The sequence below is a fragment of the Trichoderma citrinoviride genome (genome assembly GCF_003025115.1).
Source record: "Trichoderma citrinoviride strain TUCIM 6016 unplaced genomic scaffold BBK36scaffold_15, whole genome shotgun sequence".
Lineage (NCBI taxonomy): Eukaryota > Fungi > Ascomycota > Sordariomycetes > Hypocreales > Hypocreaceae > Trichoderma > Trichoderma citrinoviride.
The window spans coordinates 28,858-51,830 of record NW_020194723.1 but is presented as its reverse complement, the minus strand read 5'-3'; the positions used below and the strand labels follow the sequence as shown (position 1 = coordinate 51,830).

The 22,973-nt window shown below is 55.2% G+C and overlaps 10 protein-coding genes across 10 annotated transcripts; 5 read left to right on the top strand and 5 right to left on the bottom strand.

Annotated features, from left to right (window-relative positions):
- Positions 1-126: 126 nt before the first annotated feature.
- On the bottom strand, positions 127-1,165 carry BBK36DRAFT_7858 (BIG1-domain-containing protein; the record flags this gene model as incomplete). Its single annotated transcript, XM_024898553.1, has 4 exons — positions 127-266; positions 338-559; positions 621-982; positions 1,071-1,165. 4 exons carry the CDS (start codon positions 1,163-1,165, stop codon positions 127-129), a joined length of 819 nt encoding a protein of 272 aa, XP_024746085.1.
- A 418-nt stretch (positions 1,166-1,583) lies between these two features.
- BBK36DRAFT_37079 (hypothetical protein) lies at positions 1,584-2,312 on the top strand (the record flags this gene model as incomplete). Its single annotated transcript, XM_024898042.1, has 2 exons — positions 1,584-1,790; positions 1,872-2,312. Coding segments are annotated over 2 exons (648 nt in total), but the record flags the coding sequence as incomplete, so codon positions are not given.
- A 374-nt stretch (positions 2,313-2,686) lies between these two features.
- Positions 2,687-3,355, bottom strand: BBK36DRAFT_1162549 (hypothetical protein; the record flags this gene model as incomplete). Its single annotated transcript, XM_024894451.1, has 3 exons — positions 2,687-2,849; positions 2,956-3,260; positions 3,338-3,355. The coding sequence occupies 3 exons, from the start codon at positions 3,353-3,355 to the stop codon at positions 2,687-2,689; spliced, it is 486 nt and encodes a 161-aa protein (XP_024746083.1).
- Positions 3,356-4,663: 1,308 nt separating this feature from the next.
- Positions 4,664-5,967, top strand: BBK36DRAFT_1162548 (hypothetical protein; the record flags this gene model as incomplete). The annotated part of the gene is made up of 2 exons (XM_024894450.1): positions 4,664-4,892; positions 4,958-5,967. 2 exons carry the CDS (start codon positions 4,664-4,666, stop codon positions 5,965-5,967), a joined length of 1,239 nt encoding a protein of 412 aa, XP_024746082.1.
- A 1,187-nt stretch (positions 5,968-7,154) lies between these two features.
- Positions 7,155-11,293, top strand: BBK36DRAFT_1183377 (hypothetical protein; the record flags this gene model as incomplete). The annotated part of the gene is made up of 4 exons (XM_024896355.1): positions 7,155-8,003; positions 8,113-8,743; positions 8,837-11,121; positions 11,190-11,293. The coding sequence occupies exons 1-4, from the start codon at positions 7,331-7,333 to the stop codon at positions 11,291-11,293; spliced, it is 3,693 nt and encodes a 1,230-aa protein (XP_024746081.1). The 5' UTR covers positions 7,155-7,330.
- A 1,086-nt stretch (positions 11,294-12,379) lies between these two features.
- On the bottom strand, positions 12,380-13,133 carry BBK36DRAFT_1172057 (hypothetical protein; the record flags this gene model as incomplete). The annotated part of the gene is made up of 2 exons (XM_024895671.1): positions 12,380-12,988; positions 13,119-13,133. 2 exons carry the CDS (start codon positions 13,131-13,133, stop codon positions 12,380-12,382), a joined length of 624 nt encoding a protein of 207 aa, XP_024746080.1.
- Positions 13,134-14,849: 1,716 nt separating this feature from the next.
- Positions 14,850-15,764, bottom strand: BBK36DRAFT_68085 (Ham1-like protein; the record flags this gene model as incomplete). Its single annotated transcript, XM_024898500.1, has 6 exons — positions 14,850-14,955; positions 15,021-15,054; positions 15,114-15,150; positions 15,242-15,386; positions 15,454-15,527; positions 15,597-15,764. 6 exons carry the CDS (start codon positions 15,762-15,764, stop codon positions 14,850-14,852), a joined length of 564 nt encoding a protein of 187 aa, XP_024746079.1.
- Positions 15,765-16,520: 756 nt separating this feature from the next.
- BBK36DRAFT_1183365 (DUF1671-domain-containing protein) lies at positions 16,521-18,006 on the top strand. The gene is made up of 6 exons (XM_024896354.1): positions 16,521-16,944; positions 17,002-17,106; positions 17,194-17,405; positions 17,479-17,510; positions 17,563-17,723; positions 17,789-18,006. Exons 1-6 carry the CDS (start codon positions 16,890-16,892, stop codon positions 17,998-18,000), a joined length of 777 nt encoding a protein of 258 aa, XP_024746078.1. The 5' UTR covers positions 16,521-16,889; the 3' UTR covers positions 18,001-18,006.
- A 524-nt stretch (positions 18,007-18,530) lies between these two features.
- On the top strand, positions 18,531-19,970 carry BBK36DRAFT_146668 (Clavaminate synthase-like protein; the record flags this gene model as incomplete). Its single annotated transcript, XM_024897540.1, has 5 exons — positions 18,531-18,775; positions 18,906-19,066; positions 19,150-19,579; positions 19,731-19,796; positions 19,865-19,970. The coding sequence occupies 5 exons, from the start codon at positions 18,531-18,533 to the stop codon at positions 19,968-19,970; spliced, it is 1,008 nt and encodes a 335-aa protein (XP_024746077.1).
- BBK36DRAFT_1136409 (hypothetical protein) lies at positions 19,731-22,771 on the bottom strand. The gene is made up of 4 exons (XM_024892967.1): positions 22,545-22,771; positions 20,648-22,421; positions 19,865-20,592; positions 19,731-19,796 (listed from the first exon to the last, which is right to left on the bottom strand). The coding sequence occupies exons 1-3, from the start codon at positions 22,710-22,712 to the stop codon at positions 20,030-20,032; spliced, it is 2,505 nt and encodes an 834-aa protein (XP_024746076.1). The 5' UTR covers positions 22,713-22,771; the 3' UTR covers positions 19,731-19,796; positions 19,865-20,029.
- Between the last annotated feature and the right edge of the window lie 202 nt (positions 22,772-22,973).

The window sequence follows — 22,973 nt, the reverse complement described above, 5'->3', positions numbered from 1 at the left end:
AGCAAACAGCAAGACGTAGCCACGTTGGAAACTTTAAAGAGAATTATTGTTACAGCAGACTCAAGCATACCCTCCCCGCTACACAACACTCTTTCCCATCAAAAGCACACAATGCAGATCCAGCAGCTACTGGTTCTTCTTCTGGGCGGCGGGACCCATGTCCTTCTCAAAGGCACCGTACGACACCTCCAGACTCCCGAGTGCTCGGAGTCCAACGCTGAGGATAGAAAGCAAAACAACCGCCGTGATGAGCGCCATGAAAATGCCTACGTCTCACATTAGCCCAGCCCCGTCACAGCCTCATTTTGTAGGCCGGGGGAGTATCATCGCTGCTTACCAGGGGTGAAGAATTGGTACTTTTCGAATATGGGGAGCTTATCCCATTCAGTCTCGTTTTTCGACTGCGGCTTCTGTGTGTTGTCGACATCCCTCTTCAACTCCATGCGGACGGCTTCCTCAAACTCGGCTTCGTAGGTTGGCTCGCCCGCAGTCGAGAAGAAGATGAACGTGTAGCTGTCGCCCGCCGTGGCCTTGTCGAGGCTGTGCGCGAGTATGTCGTCTACCGCTGTATTAGCTAACCGTTCAAGACCAAATCGGTGCACGCTCCCGTAATGACGAACCGTTGGCAGCCCATGCGCCAGCTCTGTCTTCCAAAGACAGGGGAGGCAGCTGGACTTGGTCCACAGTAACCGCCTTGTTCTCCTTGGCGCAGACCGACTTGATGTAGTCCGACAGGTCTGCATCTGCGAGGTCCCCGACGACTTCGGACACAACGGCCTTGCCCTTGATTCGCCCATCGTCGACGGCCTGGCACAGGTGCGGCAGTGCACAGCCATTGGATCTCCGGATGTCCTCCGTGTTCAAGCCAGGCTGGGACACAATGAGGTAGCGATCGGTTGGGCACGTCGACAGGGCGTCTCGGGTAAAGCCCAGTACTGAGGAGCTGGTCTGGATCTGGTCTGCGCTGGGCGCTTTGGCAAAGCTGGGAGGAGTGGTCAGCGCCTCGGCCTCGCATCAGAGAACAAGCATCATCGCAATCGAGAGGTGTCAACCATCAGTGACAAGCTTACGGGGACGTGGACAGCAGGATCCATGGCGACGAATCGTAAAAGGCGTTTGCTGCGCCGGACAGCGCCAAAAGGCTCGCAACCGTCTGGAAATGCATGGCCGCGATTGTTGGTTTGTGATGTCCTGGCCAGCAGACGGTTCTGGGCTGCAGATTATGAGGCCGAGACTTGGGAGAGCTCCGGAGGGTTGCGACAAACGCGTTGCATCATCCGCCCGAGTTATGCATCTACCGATGGTATTGCTTAATCCAAAGGGGCTTGAAGCGGGATCCCTTGCGTCTAAAGCGCTCTAGTACCGATCAGGCAGTGCCTGGAACAGCTAAGCAATCGGTATGATAATTTTCAGATAAGGTAACGCCGGAAATCTTCGAGGTACCAAAGTATTACTTGATCGCAGACAGCAACATTGAAATTTTGCAACCACGACAGGGAACAATTTGGACAAAGTACAGCCAATTCTCGAGCAAAATACCTACCCAAGCAAGCAGAAGAAAGGCATTGATTACAAAAAGAATCATGTTCGTCAAGCCGAGACCCAAAAAGAGCCCCCTGCCGCCACCGAGCAAGAAGCGCAAGTACGGCGTGGAAGAAGTCTCCTTCGACTTTGACGCCCGCCATGAATATCTCACCGGCTTCCACAAGCGGAAACAACAGCGCATCAAGCACGCACAGGAAGAGGCCGCCAAAAGGGCCCGGGAAGAGAGGCTCAGGACTAGGAAACAGGTAAAGAAAAACAACATGACTCCCCCAACCCGGCCCGCTCGTTGTTGGTCTAACGCGCAGCTTCTCGGGGGGCTTCATTAGATTCGAGAGGAGCGCAAGCGAGAAGTCGAGCAGCACGTCGAGCACGTCAACAGGCTTCTTAGAGAATCCGGCGCGATCGAGGTGGACGACACAGAGGAGCAATCAGGCGACGAGGGCGAGGCAAACGACGGAGAGTGGGATGGGTTTCCGGATCGGCCGAACCTTGACATTGTGGATCACGAAGAGGAGTACATAGACGAAGATCGATATACGACAGTCACGGTCGAGTCGGTCTCAATATCACGAGACGGCCTAGAACGCCCGGAGAAGCCCCAGGAGAAGGCCGAGGAAGAGGACCAGAACGGAGAACCGGAGAAGGCGCCCGAGGACAAATCAAAAGCCCCCGCGAGGCCCAAGAAGAAGAAGCAAAAGTTCCGTTACGAATCCAAGATTGAGCGGCAGCTTACGGAGAGGAGGCACAAGGCGAAAAGCAAAGCAAAGAGCAGGGCGCGGAAATCCGAGTGAAGAGCTTTGTTGGAGCATGGGAATAGTTTGGCAGCGTCAGTAGCGGATCTATAGATACCCCTAAAGAGGAACACACAAGGGGACAGACAAAGGGCAAAAGAACAAACAAGACAACACAAAGACAGAAAGGCAGGAAACCTTGACATGGCGACGAAACACGTAATGGTTGTAATGCTGCTGCTGCTGCTAAACATGGCGCTTCCCTGTGACACTTGAATCTTCTCTATCAAACACGGCCCCCGCAACATCCTACATTATTCCTGTCGAGGTGCCTAGGAGGGATGGAGCCGCACAAACGGTTGGTGTTAGGCGACCTCCAAAAAAAAAGTGTGCTGGCCAGCGATCCCCATCTAAATGTTTCCGATCTCGTTCTGGAGCTCCTCCAGCTCCTTCTGCAGGTCGGCGTGCTTCTTTGCCATCTCCTCGTACTTCTGCTCCCACTGGTCGCGTTCATTCTCGAGGGCCTGGACCTTGCGTTCAAAGTGTCCGGCCTTGACGTCAGTCTGTCGGAGCCTGTCATCGACACGTTAGCACAAGACCTTGATGCAGGGGCGGGCATTGATGAGCTATGGGAAAGCAGGCCTGGGTGCAGTGGCACGGCTCGGGCGTCAAAACGTACTTCTCGTTGGCCTCGCGCAGGGTCTTGTCGGCCTCCTCGGCCTCCTCCTCGAGCAGCTGCAGTCGTCGCTGCAGGGTCTCGTTCTGGGTTCCGTGCTCCTGCCCCTCGTCGGCCACCTTCTTGAAGTCCTTGATGGCCGTCTCCAGCTTCTCGACCTCGCCCTCGAGGAGGCCGTTCTTGTGCTGCAGGGAAGTAATCTCCTGCTCCTTGGCAAGGTTCTCCTGCTCGAGCGACTTGACCTTGGCCTGAAGCTCCTCGACCTTGGCGATCGCCTCGTCGGCCTCCAGGCGGAGCGAGTTCATTTTCTAGCTCATGCCGTTAGCCCCGACGTGGTCGCGAGACGCAAGAGCATCATCTGTCTTTCTTCCCGGGGGTTCTTTACCTCCTTGATGCGGTCCATGTTTGCAGCGGCGAGAGAGTCGGGTTGTGTCTTTAGGTGGTTTGTTGTCTGGAGTTGAAGTCGGGAGAGAGAGCTCGAGCGAGGATTCGGAGTTGTAATATGTAAAGGTCGAGTTGTCGAAACGGGCCTGGAAAGGGGGTGGGGTAAAGGAGAGTTGTCTTTGATGCCCCTCTACGGATACCTACAGGTACCTCGACGGTGATAGTAACGCTTGGGTACCTGATCAATACACCTGATGCCTGCTGCCTCCTCTTGTGGCCCGCGCCCCGCAGAGCCTCGGGCAGCCGGTACTGCAATAACACCCACCCGACCTCTGCCAGCCTACAGCAGCGCACTCCGTACGGTGGCAGGTACCTGCCGGGTACTCAGAAAGGCCCAGCCCAGTGCTATTAAGGTGGTAGTGTCAACTACGAGGTACCCCATACTTTACTGTTTCCTCTACCTTACGGCATTTACAAGGAGCAGAGGCAGGAAGGAACATTACTATCCATGCAAGGCGCCCAGTGCTATATCCTTTGGAGAGCATGACACCAAAAGAACTTGCATAAATTCAACGGTGTCTTAGCCGGGGCGAAGCAGGTCAAGTGATGCTGCAAGTGCCGCCAAAATGGGACGATGACGGCCTCAAGGCCACTTGCCGCAAGCAATTGGAAGTGGACGCAATTCAGCGATACCATACTTCAAGCTGTGCATACAACTCCTAAGATAGGTATACCCCGATACAAGCGATTTAAGTGGTTTGCCAAATCAAGTGCCAGGTACTGTATCTTGTGCTACAGAAAAACAAAGGAGATGCACTATGAGTGCAGTGCAGACAAAGGCAGATGAACTGCAATATATCATGCGAGATTTGGTCATTTTTCCTATAATTTCACTGCCACCCTCTGGGGAGTAATAAAAGCCAGACTGACGAAATGCTGCCCTCTTTCGGCCTTTTCCTTTTCCCTGCTTCTTTTCTATTTGCTCGTTTTATTCTGCGCTTATCGATTGGCCCGAACAAGCTTGGATACCCACCCGCAGCACCACTAGCGCCAGAAAGTGTCGTCGCCTAGCACCAATGCGGTATCATTCTGGCAAACTCTCTGCCGTTGTCCTGGGCAACGTCAAGAGCGGCATCTCAATAAACGCGCCAATCCCACCTGCATCCAGGCAAGACCTCTCAACTCTACCTATCAAGCATGCTCCATACCCATCATCAGCGCTATCGAGCAGCGACCCTCACTTTTTGAATTCTCCTACGCAGGCACATATTCTTTCAAACGGTCCAATATCTGACAGAGAGAGCATTAACCCGGTGGACCACTCACCATGCTTGCTGCACATCGCGAGCAAGAGAACCGGGTGCTCAGTCACCAGGCTTCCGCCAAGCCGCAGCCAAAGACGCCAGGCATGCGGTATCCAAAAACGCCAATGAACCTGGGGCGAGGGAACGAGAATGCCCTGGCCGGATTTGCAGCCAAGAATACTATCCAGGGGGGTATCAACCTTGGGGAGAACCAAAAATTCATTTCCAAGAAACCCGTCATTACCCCGGCAGGTGTGTAGCCCTGCTCAGGGCGTTGATCGATATATCTGGGGAGACAATCTAATCAGGGCAAGTAGGGTCTCGGATGCGAGCTCCCCTGGGAAACAAGACCACAAACGCCAAAGCGATAAGCAACCTGGGGCTTGGACTCGGCGGCAAGAGTGCCGTCAGAGAGATCGAGAGAACGCAATCCAGGAACGTCACGGGTCAACGGCGGAAGCAGAAACAGCGGCATAGGAGAGCTGAACTGGCGCCGAGGAGTCTTCTTTTCAAGCTCAAAGATGGCCACGATCGGGATCAGGACGAACCCGAATACGCACCTCCCAACCCCGAGCCTCTACCCTACGAGTCCGATGTCTTTCCGCGCGACGCCCTCACTTTGAAGGGCCTAAAAAAAGAAAACATGCTCAAAGGCTACTATGAGCACTTTTACAACCCTATCAATGACGCCGGTGTGTCGCGCGCGGAGCAGCGGCTCCAGGAGGAAACGAAGGCGGCGCTTCAGAAGGCCATGGAGCATAACGAGCAGGACACCGAAGAGTTTGACTGGAACAGTGCCGATATCTCGGCTGAATTAGAGCGAGACGCACCAGACGAATCAGAAGTACCAGAGCGGACAACTAGGACAAGAGAGAAGCCCGTCTCTGCGAATGAGCGGACGCAGGATTCCTCCTCAACCCAGTCTGCGATGGCAACCAGAGCGTCCAGATCTGGTTCGTCCGGGAAGCCTATGCCCCAAGCGAGGCAAGACGATGTTCCAGGCCGCATCGTCACTCGGTCGTCAAGGCATCGGACTGAGCCGGCGGCTGTGGAACATTCATCACCGTTGGTCCTTCGCAGTCGTAGAGATAGTGTCTCTTCGCAAGTGGCACCGAAAGACGCCGAGGATGATGAGTCTGAGCCAGCTTACATGATGGGCTCGCCCCGTCCCAAGCCATCTGATGATGCGGCATCAGACGACCTAGCTCACCTACAATTCCCCATCGACTCTGATGATGAAGATGCCGGGATCGATCTTTCAGTGCTCCGCACGAGCCGCAGGGACTCGTTTGAGGGGTCGGTGTATGAGTTGAGATTCGACGTTTAGACCCTCCTTGCTTCTGCTGTAACGAAGAGTGGAAATCGGAGGCAGGTCTTATGAGTCTGGAACGGCAAAGTCCTTTGCGGTATAGAACCGACGCGTGCCTTTAGTGTATCATTATTGTTGTCTACGAATAATTTGATTTTGAGCAGTGCGGACATTGATTCGCGAAAGATGACTATGCTTTTCTTCTCGTCGGGTCAGGTCACGCCTTGGTCGTTTGACGGTTGGTGAGTCGCAACGGTCCATTCTTTGAAGGACATAGCGGGAGCTTGTAGGTATATCTGCGCTCATACACTCACGGTACCTGGTAACAACGGACGCACATTCACCTGCTGCATCGCAACAAAGAGCGTGGCGACGCTTGTTGGTCCAAGGCCCTTTGCTCGGACAAGGCCGCAGGCGCAGGCTACGGGAAACGGCGCTTTGTTGCCCAGCTTGTCTATTAGTACCTTAGTTATCTAGAGGGCAACAGAGCCGTTGTGTACTTTCCTACATATATATACATTTGTATACTACCAGGGTCTTGAAGGCTGCCTTGCTTTGTTTGTCTCATTTGTTCTGTTGTTTTCAACACCCATCTGAGACGGCAACTCGCCCTTTGAGGCTCGTGTGAATGGACGCCGCTTCAAGTTTGGTGGGCAATGTGGGATGTGGTTGGTACCTTAGTATTTACCTGTACATGAGGAGTCTTTCACCGAGAGAGCAAGACAAACAAAAGGCCAGCTTGAGTTCGTCCAAACAACACATGCAACTAGTATAAATGGCAAATTCGAATCCCGCGCAAGTTTTGTTTGCATTTGCAGCAAACTCACGTACTTTTGTATATACAATCGAGAATCCGGGGAGATGTACTGCAAGGTACCTGAGTACTTGACTCGGAGGTACAAGGCTTGAAGTACTACTAGCGCGCGGATCATCGTAGCTCCTCGCCCCGCGAAGCCCAGACAACCCACCTTGCTGACTACGCCGAAAACGAGCATCCCCAGTGCAATCCCGTCCCTTTTCAACGCCAGAAACGCTCAACTTCGCTCGTGGCCACGGCATTTCTCTCGCCCCAGCACCAGCTCAGCCTCGGGTCCTCGCACTCGCCAACCATTGCGCCGCGGTCGCGAACGGCCCTCCTCCCCGCAGCCCGGCTTTTCTCAGCGCTTGCCTGCCCTGCGACTCTGCGCACGCTCGCCCATCTGGAGCCTCAATTTTGCAGCGCTCTCTTGCTTCCTCAGGTCGCGTGGGCGCCCTAGCGCGTACCACAGAAGCCCGCCTGCCCAGCCTCGGCGGAAGGGATGCACGGCAAGCCTTACCAGACCCTGAGCGAGGTATCATGAGCACGCCGCGGCTCTCGAGATAGCAGGAGCTCGTCGACACGATGACTCGCCCGCCGCCCGGCGTGAGCTTCGCGCAGTTCTTCCCCAACGCCCCCAAGCTCAAAACAGAGGCCCAGGGACGTGCCGACCGAGACCGGCTGAGGCGGGCGCAGGATCCAACCGTCGCAACGGATGCCGATGCCAATGCGAACGATCCCGCTCGCCGCTGCCAAAACTCTGCCTCTTCCTTGTTCACGTCCTCATCAGCAGCAGCTTCAGATCCCACCCAGCCGCCCGCCGACGACAACGGCTCGTCGCCGGGCGATATGCCGAGCGTGGGCTCAACGAGCTCCCATGCCAGCTCTGCATCGTCCGTCTTCAGCGGCTCTGCCTTGCCAGCTGCGACGGCCACCTCCTCCGGGCCATCCATGAGCGCGACTCCCTTCGCCTCCACAGACTCGCCCTCCTCCCTCCACGCGCCTGCGAAATCAAGCATGCCTACGCCCGCCATCGTCGACCGGGCCCTGGGCCAGCATTCGACAGAGAATGCCGCGTCCGCCGGCCACCCCCCGTCGCAGGACAGGACCCCGTCGTCGACTGAACGCATCCCTGCTCGAGACCCTTTGCCTTCGATCAAAGGCATCAAATGCATCCATGACCCGCTCCTCGATCGACTCCGCAAAAAGGTCGTCAACAAGTCCGCGAAACCAGTCTACAAGGAGTTTGGCTTGGTACGTATACGTATAAACACACACACATATATATGTGATCAACACATTTCCTCTGCTACCAGGGGGGGCGTCATTGTTTTGGAGCGCTGATGGCTAATCGTTGGAACAGGAAGATGACGCCCCCCCTGCGGATCCGCGCCTGGCAAAGGCGGGAGATAGGCTGGGTTATATCAACACCGATTACTACCTGCCCAAGGCTCGTCTGCGCCATGCTCCCGAGAACCTCAAGCCGTATCCCTATGATCCAAAAACGTCCATTGGCCCTGGGCCCCCCACGCAGGTCCTCGTGACCAAGTACAACCCGCTGGTGTCGTTCAACAAGGTGATTGCAATCTTCGCCGCCTTTGGGGAGATTGCAGAGAGCAGCAACAAGATGCACCCTGATACGGGCAGCTATCTCGGCTTTGCAACCATTCGATACCGCGACTCGAAGCGCCCGGACCGTCCGCGGGTGTCCGCCATCGATGCCGCGCGACGCGCCGTTCGCACTCGGGGCATCAAGGTCGACGCCGACATTGTCAAGGTGGAATATGATCCCGAAGGTCGAAAGAGCCGGCGCATGATGGAAGAAGTCCTCAAGAGGGAGAGGGAGAAGCTGGCCAACGAGTCGGCACGGACAAAGGCCCCTCCCACAGGGCCCAGATCCGTCACCGTCCCCGGCTTCTTCAGGCCGCCGCCAACCGCACCCAAGGGCCTCGCGCCTCAAAGACCACATCCGCCAAACGCGATTCACTCTTCGGCGCTGTCGCAGACGCAAGCACAAGCGCCGCCGCCGCCTCCACCACCGGTGGCACACCAATCGCGCCCTCAGGGCACCGTCGAGTCCCAGCTCATCAGCTCTCAATTGACCAATGAGCCGTACATCTTCGTCGGCTGTGAGAGCGTACCACCCCTCCCAAGCATCATACCCCACATGAAGAAGCGACTGAAGAATTATGGATTTGACGACATCCGCCTCGACAAGACTGGGTTCTACATCGTCTTTCGAAACTCGTATACCGGGCGAAGCGAAGCCGAACGATGCTTTCGGGCTGTTAATCACACCGAATTCTTCAACTACAATATGGCTATGCAGCTCTGCCTCCCACGCTCATCCCAAGTCGAGCCGACATCCAAGCGCAGCCCCAGCCCCGAGCGAGCACCCAGGAAAGACTATCGGGCGGAGAAGGCGGAACTGGAGAGGAAGCGCCGCGAAGATGAGGCCGACCTCGAGGAGGAAAAGAGGCAAAGGGCGAAAAACTTTGACCCTGTCATTGAAGCCGTGGAGGTGGTCCGCCGCGAAATGACGGAGCATCTCATCAGGCACATCCACACCCACGTCGCAGTACCCGCGCTGGTCGAGTTTCTCAATCCAGCCAACCATGTCGCCAAGCGACGGAAGCTCAACATTGACCCTGTAGAAACCGAAGAAGACGGCTTCGAAAGCGGTAGTACCAGCCCCAGGCTGGGGACGCCCAACTCCCGAGCAGACCCGATCGAGCGCCGGACCGGCCGTCTAGAGCCCAAGGCTCTTCCGAGGATTCGTAAAAGCAAAACGAAAGGCCTCGCTCCTCGGAGCACCTTTGTCGATCCCTTTGCGCGGAAGCGTGCTTCCGCAACGCGCACGGCATTCCGATCCTTGCATCACCGTCTCAAGAGCCTCGACAGCGATTTCGAGTCCGATGACGAGACCGACGCAAGATTGGCATCCAGAGCTGCTCGCCGGCCGGAGTCGCGTCCTCTTAGCCGCATGAGCACCGATGACGAGGCGTCCAAGGATGATGTTGCCTCGTGGGGTCCGGGCGAAGACGACTCCATGACAGAGGCCAGCCTCGCCATTGACAGCTCGCTAGCAAAGAAACGAAAGCTCGAGGCTTCGATCGAGAAGGCCTTCAAAAGACAGAAGAAGTCCGACGAAGAGCTATTCGGCGTCAAGATTGATCAGATCGATGACGAGTTCAAGGTCGCCGATGAGTCCGACGATGGCGGGATGGAGCTCGACGTGACTGCTGTGGAGCGAGAAGAATCGACCGCCGGCCCCGAAGGACCATTGTTGCAGCCCGAAGACACGTCCAAGTCAAAGCCGGCTAAAGCGAAACGCAAATCTAAGAAGCAGTTGCTCCTGGAACAAGAGGCGTTGAGCAAGCAGTCAGAAGCAGGATCGCAGCTTTCGGAGGCAGACGAGGCGAAACTCACGAGCGAAGCCGTGCCAGAGCCCGAGGTCGTAGTCGACAAATACGACGAAAAGCTCTTCGCGACGAAGCCCATGACGGCGGCGGCAGCACTCCCTGACGGATTCAAGCCCGACATCGCCTCCTTGGCAGCCTTGTCTCTCGGACCCAACGACGTCCCGGATCTCGCTCGCCTGCTCAAGAAGTTTCAGATCGAAGAGATCGGCAACCCAGAGCTGTGGCTGTGGAAGCGCAACCGCGTCCGCGAACTCAACACATCCGACGGTGCTCGTGGCGGCCCGGTTCGCATTGAAGGCTACTACGTGCCCAACGCAAGTGGCTGCGCGCGAACGGAAGGGGCCAAGAAGATACTCAACTCGGAGAAGTCAAAGTATCTGCCGCACCACATCAAGGTCCAGAAGGCCAGAGAGGAGCGGGAGGCCAATTCCAAGAAGACGGGCAAAGATGCTGCGATGGCGGCCAACGAAGCCGCCAGGCTTGCCGCCGAAAAGCTCATCGCCAAGGGCAACTCCCGGGCAAACCGCGCCACCAACCGACGATATGTCGCAGACCTCAACGACCAGAAGAAGACTCTTGGGCAAGACTCGGACGTTTTCAAGTTCAACCAGCTCAAGAAGCGGAAGAAGCCCGTCAAGTTTGCTCGCTCGGCCATCCACAACTGGGGCCTGTACGCCATGGAAAACATCAACAAGGATGACATGATCATCGAGTATGTTGGCGAGGAGGTTCGGCAGCAGATTGCCGAGATCCGGGAGAACCGCTACCTCAAGAGCGGCATCGGCAGCAGTTATCTGTTCCGAATTGATGACAACACGGTCATTGATGCTACAAAGAAGGGAGGCATCGCGCGGTTCATCAACCACAGCTGCATGCCCAACTGCACTGCCAAAATCATCAAGGTCGAAGGCAGCAAGCGAATCGTCATTTATGCTCTGCGCGACATTGCTATGAGTAAGTGTGATCTCTAAGATTTATCGTTCTGTCTACAGTTGTGCTGACTTTCACCTCTCCCTTCGCAGACGAGGAATTGACGTATGATTACAAGTTCGAGCGGGAGATTGGCAGCTTGGATCGTATCCCCTGCCTGTGCGGCACAGCCGCTTGCAAGGGGTTCCTCAACTGATACCCACCCCTTCTTCTCTCGGGACACCGTTCTGTCGGCAGTAATAATAACATCAAGACGACTCGCGACGCTGGCCTTGGCTCTGACCTGGCAGTTGGGCTGAGAGCGAATGATTCAACCAAAAATGTCAGGCTCTTGACTGAACGCTCAGTGCGGATGTATTTTGCTTATTGCCATCGTTTCCTCTCTCTCTCTCTCTCTCTCCTTACATGCCGTACTATCGGTCATCACACTTCAACAACCATGTGATATATAATGCAAATTTCAGTAAAGAACTGGGCTTTTTGTTTTTTGCTTTTCCTTTCTTTTTCATGGGAGAGGGGCGTAAAAGGGAGGATGAAAATTACCTTGGATCAACAGCTAATGGTGGCGTTGAAAGGGACTTGCATTTCAAAAGAGGCACTGCACGAAAAGGACAGGGCGCAAAAAAAAATCAACTGAGAGAGAGAACACCGGGTGAAAGGGAGCAACATGTAAGAAAAGGGACAGGGGGGCGCGGGTTCATTATTGCGCTTTGGCCTTTGGCTGGACAAGGGGTTAGCAAAGATCTGTCTAGCCGTCATGGAGTTTTATAATATGGCTTGGGAAAGGACCAAATGTTCTCTTTGCAGACGAGAGAGGTGACTGCTGGGTAGTAGTGGTAGTAGTAGTAGTAGTAGTAGCGAGGCAGTGATGTGTATGGAGGGAGGGTTGATGAGATGATTGAGGTGTTTCCCAGACTTGGCTTCCTTGCTCCGTTCTCTCTTTTCTCTCTCGTATTTTCGCCTCCTCCTTGGCGATGGGGATGTAGCATCGACTCAGAAAAGGAACAAATATCATGATAACTTGAGATTTTCACTTCACTTCTGAGTAATCTGCAAGGAGGTGGGAGCAGTTGGGGTAACACTAGTATTATTATATTCATCGTACGCTGTTGTATTAGATAAACGCAAAACTGCCGACCCAGCGGGAACTCTTTGCGTCAATCTCCCATCTCTAATGATACCCAAATCCCCCTCTCACACTCCCAAGGCCTTTGGAACAACTGTGGCTCCTAGCGAAAAAGAAACCTCATGCCCACTCTCCCCCCTTCCTGAGGGGTTATCATCAATGGCCCTGCTGCATCTGATGAGAATGGCCGTCAGACGGGGCCCGAGGCCCCAGCATCCAGTCCTGCATGGCCAGCCACTCGCTCCAGCTCGCCTCGGCCGTCTGGATCTCCTTCTCGGTGACGGCCTGCAGCGGGCGCAAAAAGGGCACCGTCTGGCCGTCCTCGAGGTCGTAGCTGGCCTTGACCCGCAGCCAGGTCTCGCTCTTGGCCGCGAAGAGGTAGTTCCTCCGCTCGTTGTCGTGGATGGGGCCGACGCCGGCGTCCCAGCCGTCGCCGAAGAAGCCGTGGAGGATGGCGATGGTGTCGAACCCCGTGGCGACGAGGCGGCGGACGTACGGGACCAGGGACACGGAGACGTCGGTGCTGGCGGCGGCGAGGGGCGGGCCCGAGGTTGCAGTGAAGCCTGAGGTTGCTGCTGCGGGATGCCGGGAGGAGGAGGAGGAGGAGCCTTGGTTCTGCTGCTGCTGGAAGGGGAGGCGGATGTTGATGATGGCGGCGACGGCCTGGACCGCGTTTGTGTGCTGGCCGCGTTCGAGGAAGAAGGAGAGGCAGGATCGGTACTTGGGGTACCAATCGAAGAGATCAAACTGGGCCTCTTGAAAGGGCTGGCCAAGGTTGTATGTATGTATGTCATGAGCTTTCGTGTTTCATTGGAATCACAAGAGATGATGGACGGGCGTCCATCAATGGAGTCGAGAGGGAAGAGAATATTGCCCCGAAGCTCAAGAGACTTACATGATGGAATGCCATGGTGTTCCGCGGAGCGTGTATAATAGAGCGATTGTCGGGAATGCAGAAGTCTGTCACTGGCGTCGAACCTATATGGAGTTGGGTCGATTTGCTCTCAAGGACTGGATGGTGCTTCACACGAGGCAGCTGGGATGAAACTCTCTTGACAGAATTGGATGACTGGATCGCACACTCAGCATTTGTAGGCCTCCAAGATGAACGACAAGAAGCCCCGGGGGCTACTGAAGCTCTCTGATCATCGCTCCGAGGCAGATGATTCTGGTTGAGAGAAGGGGGGAGGGGGTCCAACCACGCACCTTTTTGCACTTTGCAATCCAACTGCAGCACGACAACAGCGAGCAAGAGAGCAAACAACAGCAGGAAAAATCACGTCACCAACGATGCCTTCCTGGAGGGGTACGCGAAAAGAAGGCGCAGGCTTTTTTTCTTGGTCCTTCTGTAGACAAAGGGCTGAGCTGAACAGAACTCGTCTTTGTAGAAACGTTTACTGAATTGCTATATGCCCTTTTCCTTCCTCTTCTTCTTCTTGTGATGTGTGAGGATGAGGACGGTTCGAATGGTCTCTTCCCCGAGCTTTATATCGCCCCGGCCACAGGGAGGCTCTGAGCATGGAGTGAGTTTACTAAGTGAGCGAGCGAGCGAGAGCAGGGTCTCCCCCCAGGAGCAACAGATGGTAGTGCATCATGTGCGCAATACAATACCAACACATGTGACGACGAACGTCTTCTGTGTATCACGACGGTGTTAAACAGATGTGGAGCTCGAGGTCGACGCTGAGAGGGAGAAGACGCAGAGAGATGAGGATGCTTGGGAAACTAGCGAAAGAGCGCACATCGCAGGCGTGAACGGAGCTGGAAGTGGAGAGTTGGTCGTCCATTCGGAGGGCAAGCCCGGCAAGGCTCAGAAACAGGGTCAGGGTCAGGCCAGGCAGAGGAAGGTGTCACCACCAGGGCCGGCGAATGACGGAGCCCAGGCGAGCGTCGATAGCATAATTGTACGTGAATAACACACGACCCGGCCTCTGGAGCAGGCAGCGAGCATGGGATCCTACTCGACCTTTTGGTCCGCGAATGTCTCACTCTGCAGGACGCGGAGGGGGGGGGGGGGGCAGAAGAGGGAGCGAGGTCGGGTCGGGAGAGCTGAAGCCGCAGCGCCGCTCATGATAAATCCAAGACATTTCGATGGTGAGGTCTAGTGGCAAATACCACGATCAGCTCGTCGGGCCCATCAGATGTTGGTGGCTTGATCGTTGTTGGCCATCGGTTTTGTTTTATTTGAAATGCCGGTTCTTGGGCAGGACCCCTGTCGTCCGATTAATGAGATGAGCCAAGCAGAGACAGGGGGGCGTGAACCATCCGAGCTGAAAAGACTCCCCACAAGGCCGACGGCGCTGGGGTGCAGAAGAAGAAGGGCGAGCGACATCTGCCGGGACTCTGCCAGATTGCCGGCCATTGTGCTTTTGCGCCTCCATCCCTGCATTTGGCGTCGCTCAGCCCCATCTCGTCAGAGCCAAGTTGATATGTACTGAACTGGAGAGCTTGTGCGACGAGGTCGACTTAGGACCTTGTACGATGAATACCTAAGGTATAGGTGCTGTAAAGCAGGGGGGAAACACAGGTACCAAGAAGAGAGCAAGTTGGTGCTTTTCCGTAAAAGTCGCGATTGTATAGTATTCAATGTCAACGGCCCTCTCATCTACCTATACCGTGAGACTGCTCATGACGACGTTCCCTGCTGGCTCTCGAACCAAGTCTGAAGCTTCTGGAGGGCGCGAGCACGGTGTGATATCTGGTTCTTCTCGGCGGATTCCATCTCGGCGTAGCTGATGTGAAATGGCGTTAGAGCTGTCATGGATGAATGAGAAATCCAAAGCGGCGCGAAACCTACGTCTTCCCTTCATACTCAAACACCGGATCCCATCCTGGCAAATCGCTCTGTTAGCATCCCATGGCCGATGGGGGGTTATGCCTCTCTGCTCACCAAAGTTTGAAGGCCCTCGTGCAGGCACAATCCGGCCCTGGCAGTAACCCACAAGTATTAATATAAGAATGGCGTCTCCTTACTATGTAGGTAGGTAGATATCGCTGCTGAGATGGGCAGTAACTTACGGGGGTCCGTCCTTGAAAGATGATGGGATCATGTCCAGGGCCCGGTGAGTATGCAAACGTGCACACGGCCTCTGCAGATTTATCCTCGTACGCCGCAAGGAGGTTGTTGAGCCCTTGGTGGCCCGTCTTTTCCAGGAACCACTTGCTGTAACCATGTCAGGATCAAACACTGGGTAACTTTGCTTCTGTACTCCAGGCAGGGAAGGCTTTACATATACGGTCCGGGTAGGCCCTGGAGAGCATTGAAGCAGAGAGCTGTGTCCTCGACAAGCACCGGCCCGTTGACCTCCATTCAAGGTTGGCATGTCAGACACAGTCTGTTGTACTAGCAGAGTTGAAGGGCGGATGGCCGTACCAGGTCAGCAGCTCGGCGGCATTTGAAGTTGGCAATCTCTTCAATGGTTCCCTGGATTTCCTCAATGTCCAGCGACTGGCTCTGGACCTCGATCTTGGGCTCCAGGATGGCCTTGACCTCTCTCAGCTTGTTGGCGTTGCCGGTGATGAAATGGATGGGAGACGCCATCTTGGTCTTGTTGCGTGGTGAATGTGAATGCGGCGGTGGCGCTGCTGCAAATGAGCGAGCTCGAGGACTTCCAAGCAGGGCGGAGGAGGATGTTGTAGCTGGAAGAATGACTCTTTTGATGGAATTTCTTAGCATCTTGAGATCGGCCTGTAAGGTACTGTGATACAGCCAAGGTACCGGTACGCAGGTGCTGAATTGGCCCTATCTGGCAAGCAGCAGCAGCCAGTTCAGGTCAGTGGGCACACGACCACGCAACCCACTCTCCAGGTACCGGTACTTTGCACCATAGCTATTCGCACTCCATTAAACCTCAATTCTCAAGGTATTGACGCTGCTTGGCCTCCAACTCCGGTCGTCACTGCGCCAACCACTCGGAACCTCAGCGCAAAGCCAAACCAGGCCAATTCACTGTGCCATCCTGCCAGGCTGGGCTCTTGCTCGGCTCCGGACAGCGATGAAACCGTCCGTTCCCTTCCGCTGAACCAGCCTGGCGGACGGGGGGCGTCTCATCCTTCTTTGTTCTCCTGGTGCGTCCTACATACCCTGTTCGCGGCTTCAACGGGCCCCTTGACGCTTACGAGTACATACCACTGACCACCATCCCAGCTTTGGTCATGTCACTGCGAGCTCGTCCATCACCATCATGACGCCACAGCCTGCCCACGATCCCGACCGACTCCCCAGCAGGCGCACCTCGATTAGCGAACCGGACGAAATCTCGGCAGCATCAGTATCGGCCGCAACGCATGGACCCCGGGCCAACGGGCCGATCGGCCGCCAGCGGACAGGCTCCTCGACGCGATCCAGGCGGCCTTTTCCGGCATCGCTGATTCCCAGCAGGACCAGCCGCCTCGTTGTCAGCAAGGCATGGAAGCGCCTTCTGCCGGGGCGCGGGCTACAGGCCAACAAGGCGGCGGCTGTACGGAGCAGAGCTAAGGAATCGCTTCAGGATGCCTCCACGCGCCATTCGGGCAGTCACCAGGGCACACAGACGCCGTCAAGGCTCGGTGTTTGTCTCCCTCCCTATACCAAAACCACCTTCGCCATGCAGCATCCCAGCGCGTAGCTAACGAGACCGTCGCGAATCAGACATTGGAGCTTGGCAAGTATGCGCACGAGGATGAGATGCCCGCGTGGCTCGTGAGGCTGCTGGAGACGAAGGGCGAGCTCCGTGCTGGTGGTAAGGGCATCTTGAGCAACCTGCTTTTGCGAACCGAACAAATAACAAGCCTCGCAGGCGTCGTACCAGTCCTACAGCAGCTCCTTGAAATGAGTACGCGGACCGAGTACGCCTACCTCTGCCATCCGGGCGTCCAACATGTGGCAAAGCTACGAAGAGAAGGTGATTCTTGATACCTTTCATGTGAACAAGAAGACTGGGTGAAGAAGTGAACAGGCGCTTAATCTTTGATTCTTTCTTCTCGTCTAGGTGCTTTCTGCGGTTATCGCAACATACAAGTTCTCTGCTCACATATTATCGGGACTCGAGCGACTGGGTGGGAGCAACTGGGAAGCGACATACCGAGCGTCTTCCAGATACAGGACATGATTGAGACTGCCTGGGATCGCGGATTCAACGCTCGAGGTCGCGCAGAGACCGGGGGCGTCAAGGGTACGCGAAAATATATAGGAACTCCTGAGGTAGGGGCGCCCTTACTGCAGTTTACCTCCACCAGGACTGTCGGACATTATCGTACTCATCATCTACACACAGGCACAGGCTTTCTTTGCCAGCATGGGGTTTCCGTGAGTACCGGTCAGCTTGCCATGTTGCTACGTTAGTCTCACGACAAGATAGGTGTTCTGTGCAAGCTTTCAAGGCATCCAGTGAAGGCGACGATGACGCCGCGGGCCGCCTATTGCGTGCAGTCGAACGATACTTCCAACAGGGTGCGGTGGATTGCATGGCCCGCAAAGTTCGACATACTCTGCTCCCGCCTATATATCTGCAGCGACCCAGTAGGCAACCGTCTCCATGCAATGTCATACTGGTCGTCATGTTGGCTAACGGGAAATTCCACAAGATCATTCGCTTACGATTGTCGGACTGGAGAAGCAAAAGGGCGGCCATATCCATCTCCTGGTGTTTGACCCCGAGTTTCAGGGCTCCAACACGGTCGTCCGACTGGCTAGCAAGGCGACTCCCCGCAGGCAGTCCAAGATCACAAGGCTTCTAGAGCCATATCGCCGCAGCGCCACCCACCTAGAGCGCTTCAGGCAGTTTGAGGTTCTCTAGTAAGTCGCAGTATCTTCAGTTGTCGCGATGGGTACAGGCTAACATGTGGGCGGCTAGTTTGACGAGAGACAATGGGGCTTGAGCGAGTGTTCAGTTGGGGAGAGCGTTGGAATATAGCAACAAGGACAACTGTGGATCTGGATTAATAGAGGAGTTGTCATAGAGAGCTTTGATAATGAAATTAGAAACTTATAACTGGACTGGAAGCATGCAGCGATAGTAGCAGTACCTAGGCAACGAGGATACGGATCCGCTAGGATGCTCGAGAGCCCTTCCCCTTACGCCTACCTACAGTACTACCTAGGTATTACATAATACACAGAGTATAAGAGCATCCGTACCATCGTTCGTTTCTTGACATCACCAGCCCATCGTCTCAACATCCCTTCATCCAGCTCTCATAACTACTGGTACTCTCTCCAGAGCATGTAGCTGCTGTCTTTTACATGATTTTTCTCTGTCCTCTCTTGAACACTGCCGGGACGTTAACAGAGTCCATCAGATCTACACTTAGAGCTTGAAAAATGACCATGTCTGATCTCCACCACCCTCTCGAGAATCTCATCAACACCTTCAACGAGCTCAACGCTCCCACTGTGGAGGAACTCTTCTCCGAGCCCAGCCCCCTGGAGTTTATGCGCTATGTGGCTCGCAATACGCCATTCGTGATCCGAGGAGGAGCCTCCGGCTGGAAAGCGACCAAGAAATGGGATTCTGCCTATCTCAGGACGGCTCTCGAGGGCCAATCCGTCAATGTCGCGGTCACTCCGTTTGGGTGAGGATGAAGCAAGCAGGCATCAATCTATCTTGACTCTCCTGGTTCCCTTGTCGCCGTTTTGGCTGCTTTCGCCTACACCATGCACTTTGCCTCTGCTCTATATCCTACGTCTAACGGTTTCCGCCAGCAACGCCGACGCCCCGACCTTTTCTCCCCAGCATAACGCAACTGTCATTGCAAAGCCTCACGAAGAGACGCAGCAGTTTGGCGACTTCTTCACATACATCATCCGGCAAGAGACGGACCCGGCGTTCCCACACGACTCCGAAGTGAGATATGCTCAAACCCGTGAGAACGACCCCATGCCGCCCGCCCATTGCCGTTTGCGACAGAGGAAGCCACAACTGCTAACATGGGGAATCTGCATCGAGAAAACGACAATCTCCGGGATGAGTATCTGCCGCTGTATCCCGATGCCCAACGGGACATACCTTTCGCGCGGATAGCCCTGGGCAAAGAGCCGGACGCCATCAACCTCTGGATCGGAAACTCGCGGTCCACGACGGCCATGCACAAGGACAACTTTGAGAACATTTTTGTGCAGATAGTCGGCCGGAAGCACTTTGTCCTTCTTCCGCCACTGCTCCACGCGTGCGTCAACGAGGACCTTGTCTTGCCGGCGACGTACGTCCGACAGGGCGAGGGCTTCACTCTCGCTGTCGACCCAGATTCTCCGCTGGTGCCGCTGGCGACGTGGGACCCTGATGACCCTGAACGAAATGCCACGCCGTTGTCCGCTTTGGCGAGGCCGCTTCGTGTAACGCTGGATCCTGGAGATATGCTCTACCTGCCTGCTATGTGGTGAGTGTATATGCTCTCGAAGCGTGAAGCGTTGAAGAGTTCTCCTGTTTTGTGGCAGACGAGCGGGAAGCCTGTGTTCTACTATGAGCGGTTGAGCTGTTGAGCTGCTGTACTTTTTGCCTGTTCTTGGCGGCTAATGTCTGATCAAAAGGTATCACAAGGTTAAGCAGTCATGCCCCGATGGCGGCGAAGGGTTTGTTCTCGCGATAAACTATTGGTATGTACGCTTCAGGAGACACCCGTTCGTACGAGCCAAGCATCGCTCTCTAAACGCCATTCTATTAGGTATGATATGGACTTCAGCGGGCCTCTCTATCCCATGACTTCGTTTCTTCGCGAACTGGGAACCTTGAAGCCGCGTAAGTCGCCTGCAGCAAAAAACGCCGCATAGGATCCAACCTCCTTCTGCTGGAATGGAGTCAATATATACAAGGCAAATGCGCTTCCCTCTTATTTCTTCCTCTTTGCAATCCTCTTCTGCGCTCGCAGCTCCTTCTTCATCCTGGCATCGACAATCCTGTACCGTCCCTTGACACCCTTTGGCCGGCCCTGGATACCCTTGTTCAAGCCCCTGGCGACGACGAGCTTGGCTGGCTGTCGCGGCTTTTGGCGTTTGGCCTTGCTCATCAGCTTTTGGATGCTGTCTGCCTTCTCCTTTTCCGTCATGCCTTCGTCGGCGGCGAGCATGTCCGACTTCTTCTTCAACTTCTCCAGCCTCTGGGCCGTCTTGAACTTCTTCCGTGCCTTTGCCTCCCGCACCTTCTTGATCGGTCGGGCATTGAAGGCTCTCAGCTTCTCCTTGATCGCAGCGGCGGCCGCCTTGGTTATGGGCTTCTGCGGCTTGTCGTGCTTTGTTTCGTCATCCAGGAACCATTCAGGCAATCCGTCCCTATCGCGGAAGGCGCGTTTGTTGAAGCCATCGTCGATAGCATCGTGGCTTGTCTTCTGCCCCGTAGCGAGCTGGTGTGCAAGCGTCATTGCTTCCGCCGTGACGATATCAATGTCTTTTTTTACTCTCTGGGTTAGTCATGTTCTCCAGCGCGGTTGTGTCATCGTGAGTGGACTTACCAATTCTTCCATCTGATCGTCGCTTCTCCTTATCCTCCCAATCGTCATCATCATCCTCGGCTCTGACGACCTCGAATCCTTTGTCGTCCTCCGAATCAACTTCATCGTCATTTAAAGACAATTTCTGCATCGTCTTTTGTGTAGACTTCTCTTGTGCGCGCGCTTTCGTACCAGATGCAGGAGCTGTCGCCTCCTTCTCCTCCTCCTCGCCACCAAGAAGAGAGCCGCCAGTTATCTCTTTGAAGATATCTTGGCTGAAGAAGGCCGACGCTTTTCTTGACAAGCCGTCCTGGGACTCTCCCGCCTGGCCATCCAGATCTGTCAGGAATCCATTGGCAGGCAGAACGCCTTCTTCGTCATCTTCGTCGTCGGAAGAGTCGTCGTCCTCCTTCAGTTCGCTCGCGTCGCTGTCTGCGTCTTCACCGCCCGAAAGACCCTCCCACTCATCATCCTTGTGCTCCTTCCTTGCCTTTTTCGCACGGTACTTGGTGTCTGCCTCCAGTTTACGTTCCCTGAACTGCTCGTACATGGCATCAAGCTCCGTCTCCAGCAGGTCCTCTTCGCTGTCGCTGTCCGCTGTCTCCGCGGAAGCGTCCAGCGTCTCTTCGGCGGCTTTCGTCTCCGTGTTTGGTACCACGACCATCTTGCCCCGAGAGAAGCGGTTCATGCCATTTGTCTTGTCGATGGGCTTTAGGGAGAACATGGCCCCTTCTCCCAACGGCCCCGATTCTTCCATGCCAATGTCCATCGGCGCCATCATGTTCAGCTGCATCCTGACAATCTCTCGTCGCTTCTGTTCATTTTCCTTACGCTTCTCGCGCTTTCTCTTGGCGTTCTCGTTGTCCTTCATTGCTTGCAGCTCTTCTTGTATCCGCAACTCCTCGTCCATTGGTTCCACTCCGGCCACCTCCTCAGAGACCTCCGCAGCCGCTGCCTTTTTCTGTGATAAGCCGAATATGTCTCGCACTCTCAGCCTCCACTTCAGAAGCAGTTTGAATTCTTTGCGTCCCAGTACTTTCAGGTCGGCGCAGCATTCCCGGATCTCCGCAGTGGTCTCTGGCAGTTTGTCCAGAGCGGCAAGCGCAATGTCTCCGTTGGGTGCCTGGTGAAAGGAAAGCTTGTTGTAGGAGCCGAGGATTGCAATCGGGTCATTGGTCTGAATGAAGTCGCTTGCTGGAATCTCCTTGAACTGTATGTAGTCGCCCTCTTCGTAACCATCACGCTTCCGCTTCTTCACCTCAGGATTGTAGACCTTGGCTTCATTGTTCGGGGTGCCGCCTGCGAGCTCTGCAAAGACTGATCTCGGGTCCAGGAAGCGAGGGTCAATGTGCTTTGGCGCTTTGTATCCTCGGCAAACGACGAAGATTTCGGCTGAGACGTTTCGAGAGGACGGGGGCTTGGTAGCTTCGACCTTGGCGAAGAGCTGGTTCAATACCCACAGCAAGGGGTTGTAATCTTTGGATCTGAAAACCTTGGTCACAAACGTGCCTCCTTCCGCAAGGAACTCTGTCGCGAGCTTCAACGATTGCAGCGCGAGCTCTGCTTGGTTGAAGGAGTCCTGGGCCCACGCAGTACCGACGTTGGGAGCACCATCGTGCAGAACCGTATCCGCCTTCCACGTCTTGAAGTGCTGTCGGATGGTAGCGCGGCACTTGTCTGTTGTGATGTCGCTCTGGAAGGTAATGACCCGAGGGATGGGCTTGATGGGCGCCAAGTCGACTCCAACAATCAGACTGTTGACCGGCATGACCTCCGCGGCAACCTGACACCATGACTAGAAGAGAAATGTTAGCCCTTTTTCTTTCTTTTTCTTCCCACCTGGTCCTCTCCTGTGGGCTCTCGTTTTGCGTTTGCTCTGGCACAACAAGGGAAACAACATAAGGAATCAATGACTTACACCAGGCGCGGCGCAAAGATCCAACAGGACTTTGCTCTTCTCCAGGAAGCCATACTTCTTGTTCAGCTGGATCAGCTTGAAGGCGGCACGGGCACGGTATCCCTTTTCTTTGGCAAGCTTGTACCACTTGTCCAGACGGCCCTTGCCGTGCTTCTTCTGAATCGCCATTGTGCCTGTTGGTGTTGGACAAGGACAAGGACAGACACAGGTGGGCAAGCCAGCAGAGCGTCTCGAGAGCGCTCCAAGTGGGAAGCAATTCCAGAAATTTTGTCGGAAAGTTGCACCGATAGCAGCATCACGTGCCGATAAGAGGAGACTAAGAAGAGAAGTGGCAACGAGTGGGCCGCTCTGGAGGTCCAGCCAATCGCATGATGATAGTGGACTACTAGTGCTGTTTACCTAAGCACCCGAGCTAAGGCCATCCCGGTA

Excerpts from the sequence above, each read along its gene's own strand:
- BBK36DRAFT_1183365 (XM_024896354.1), top strand. The coding sequence starts at position 16,890 with ATGCCCGCGTGGCTCGTGAGGCTGCTGGAGACGAAGGGCGAGCTCCGT. Across the intron at positions 17,107-17,193 it reads GGCAAAGCTACGAAGAGAAG|GTGCTTTCTGCGGTTATCGC; the intron begins GTGATTCTTGAT and ends CTTCTCGTCTAG. Across the intron at positions 17,724-17,788 it reads TATATATCTGCAGCGACCCA|ATCATTCGCTTACGATTGTC; the intron begins GTAGGCAACCGT and ends AAATTCCACAAG.
- BBK36DRAFT_1136409 (XM_024892967.1), bottom strand. The coding sequence starts at position 22,712 with ATGGCGATTCAGAAGAAGCACGGCAAGGGCCGTCTGGACAAGTGGTAC. Across the intron at positions 22,422-22,544 it reads ATCTTTGCGCCGCGCCTGGT|TCATGGTGTCAGGTTGCCGC; the intron begins GTAAGTCATTGA and ends TTTCTCTTCTAG. Across the intron at positions 20,593-20,647 it reads ACGATCAGATGGAAGAATTG|TAAAAAAAGACATTGATATC; the intron begins GTAAGTCCACTC and ends TAACCCAGAGAG.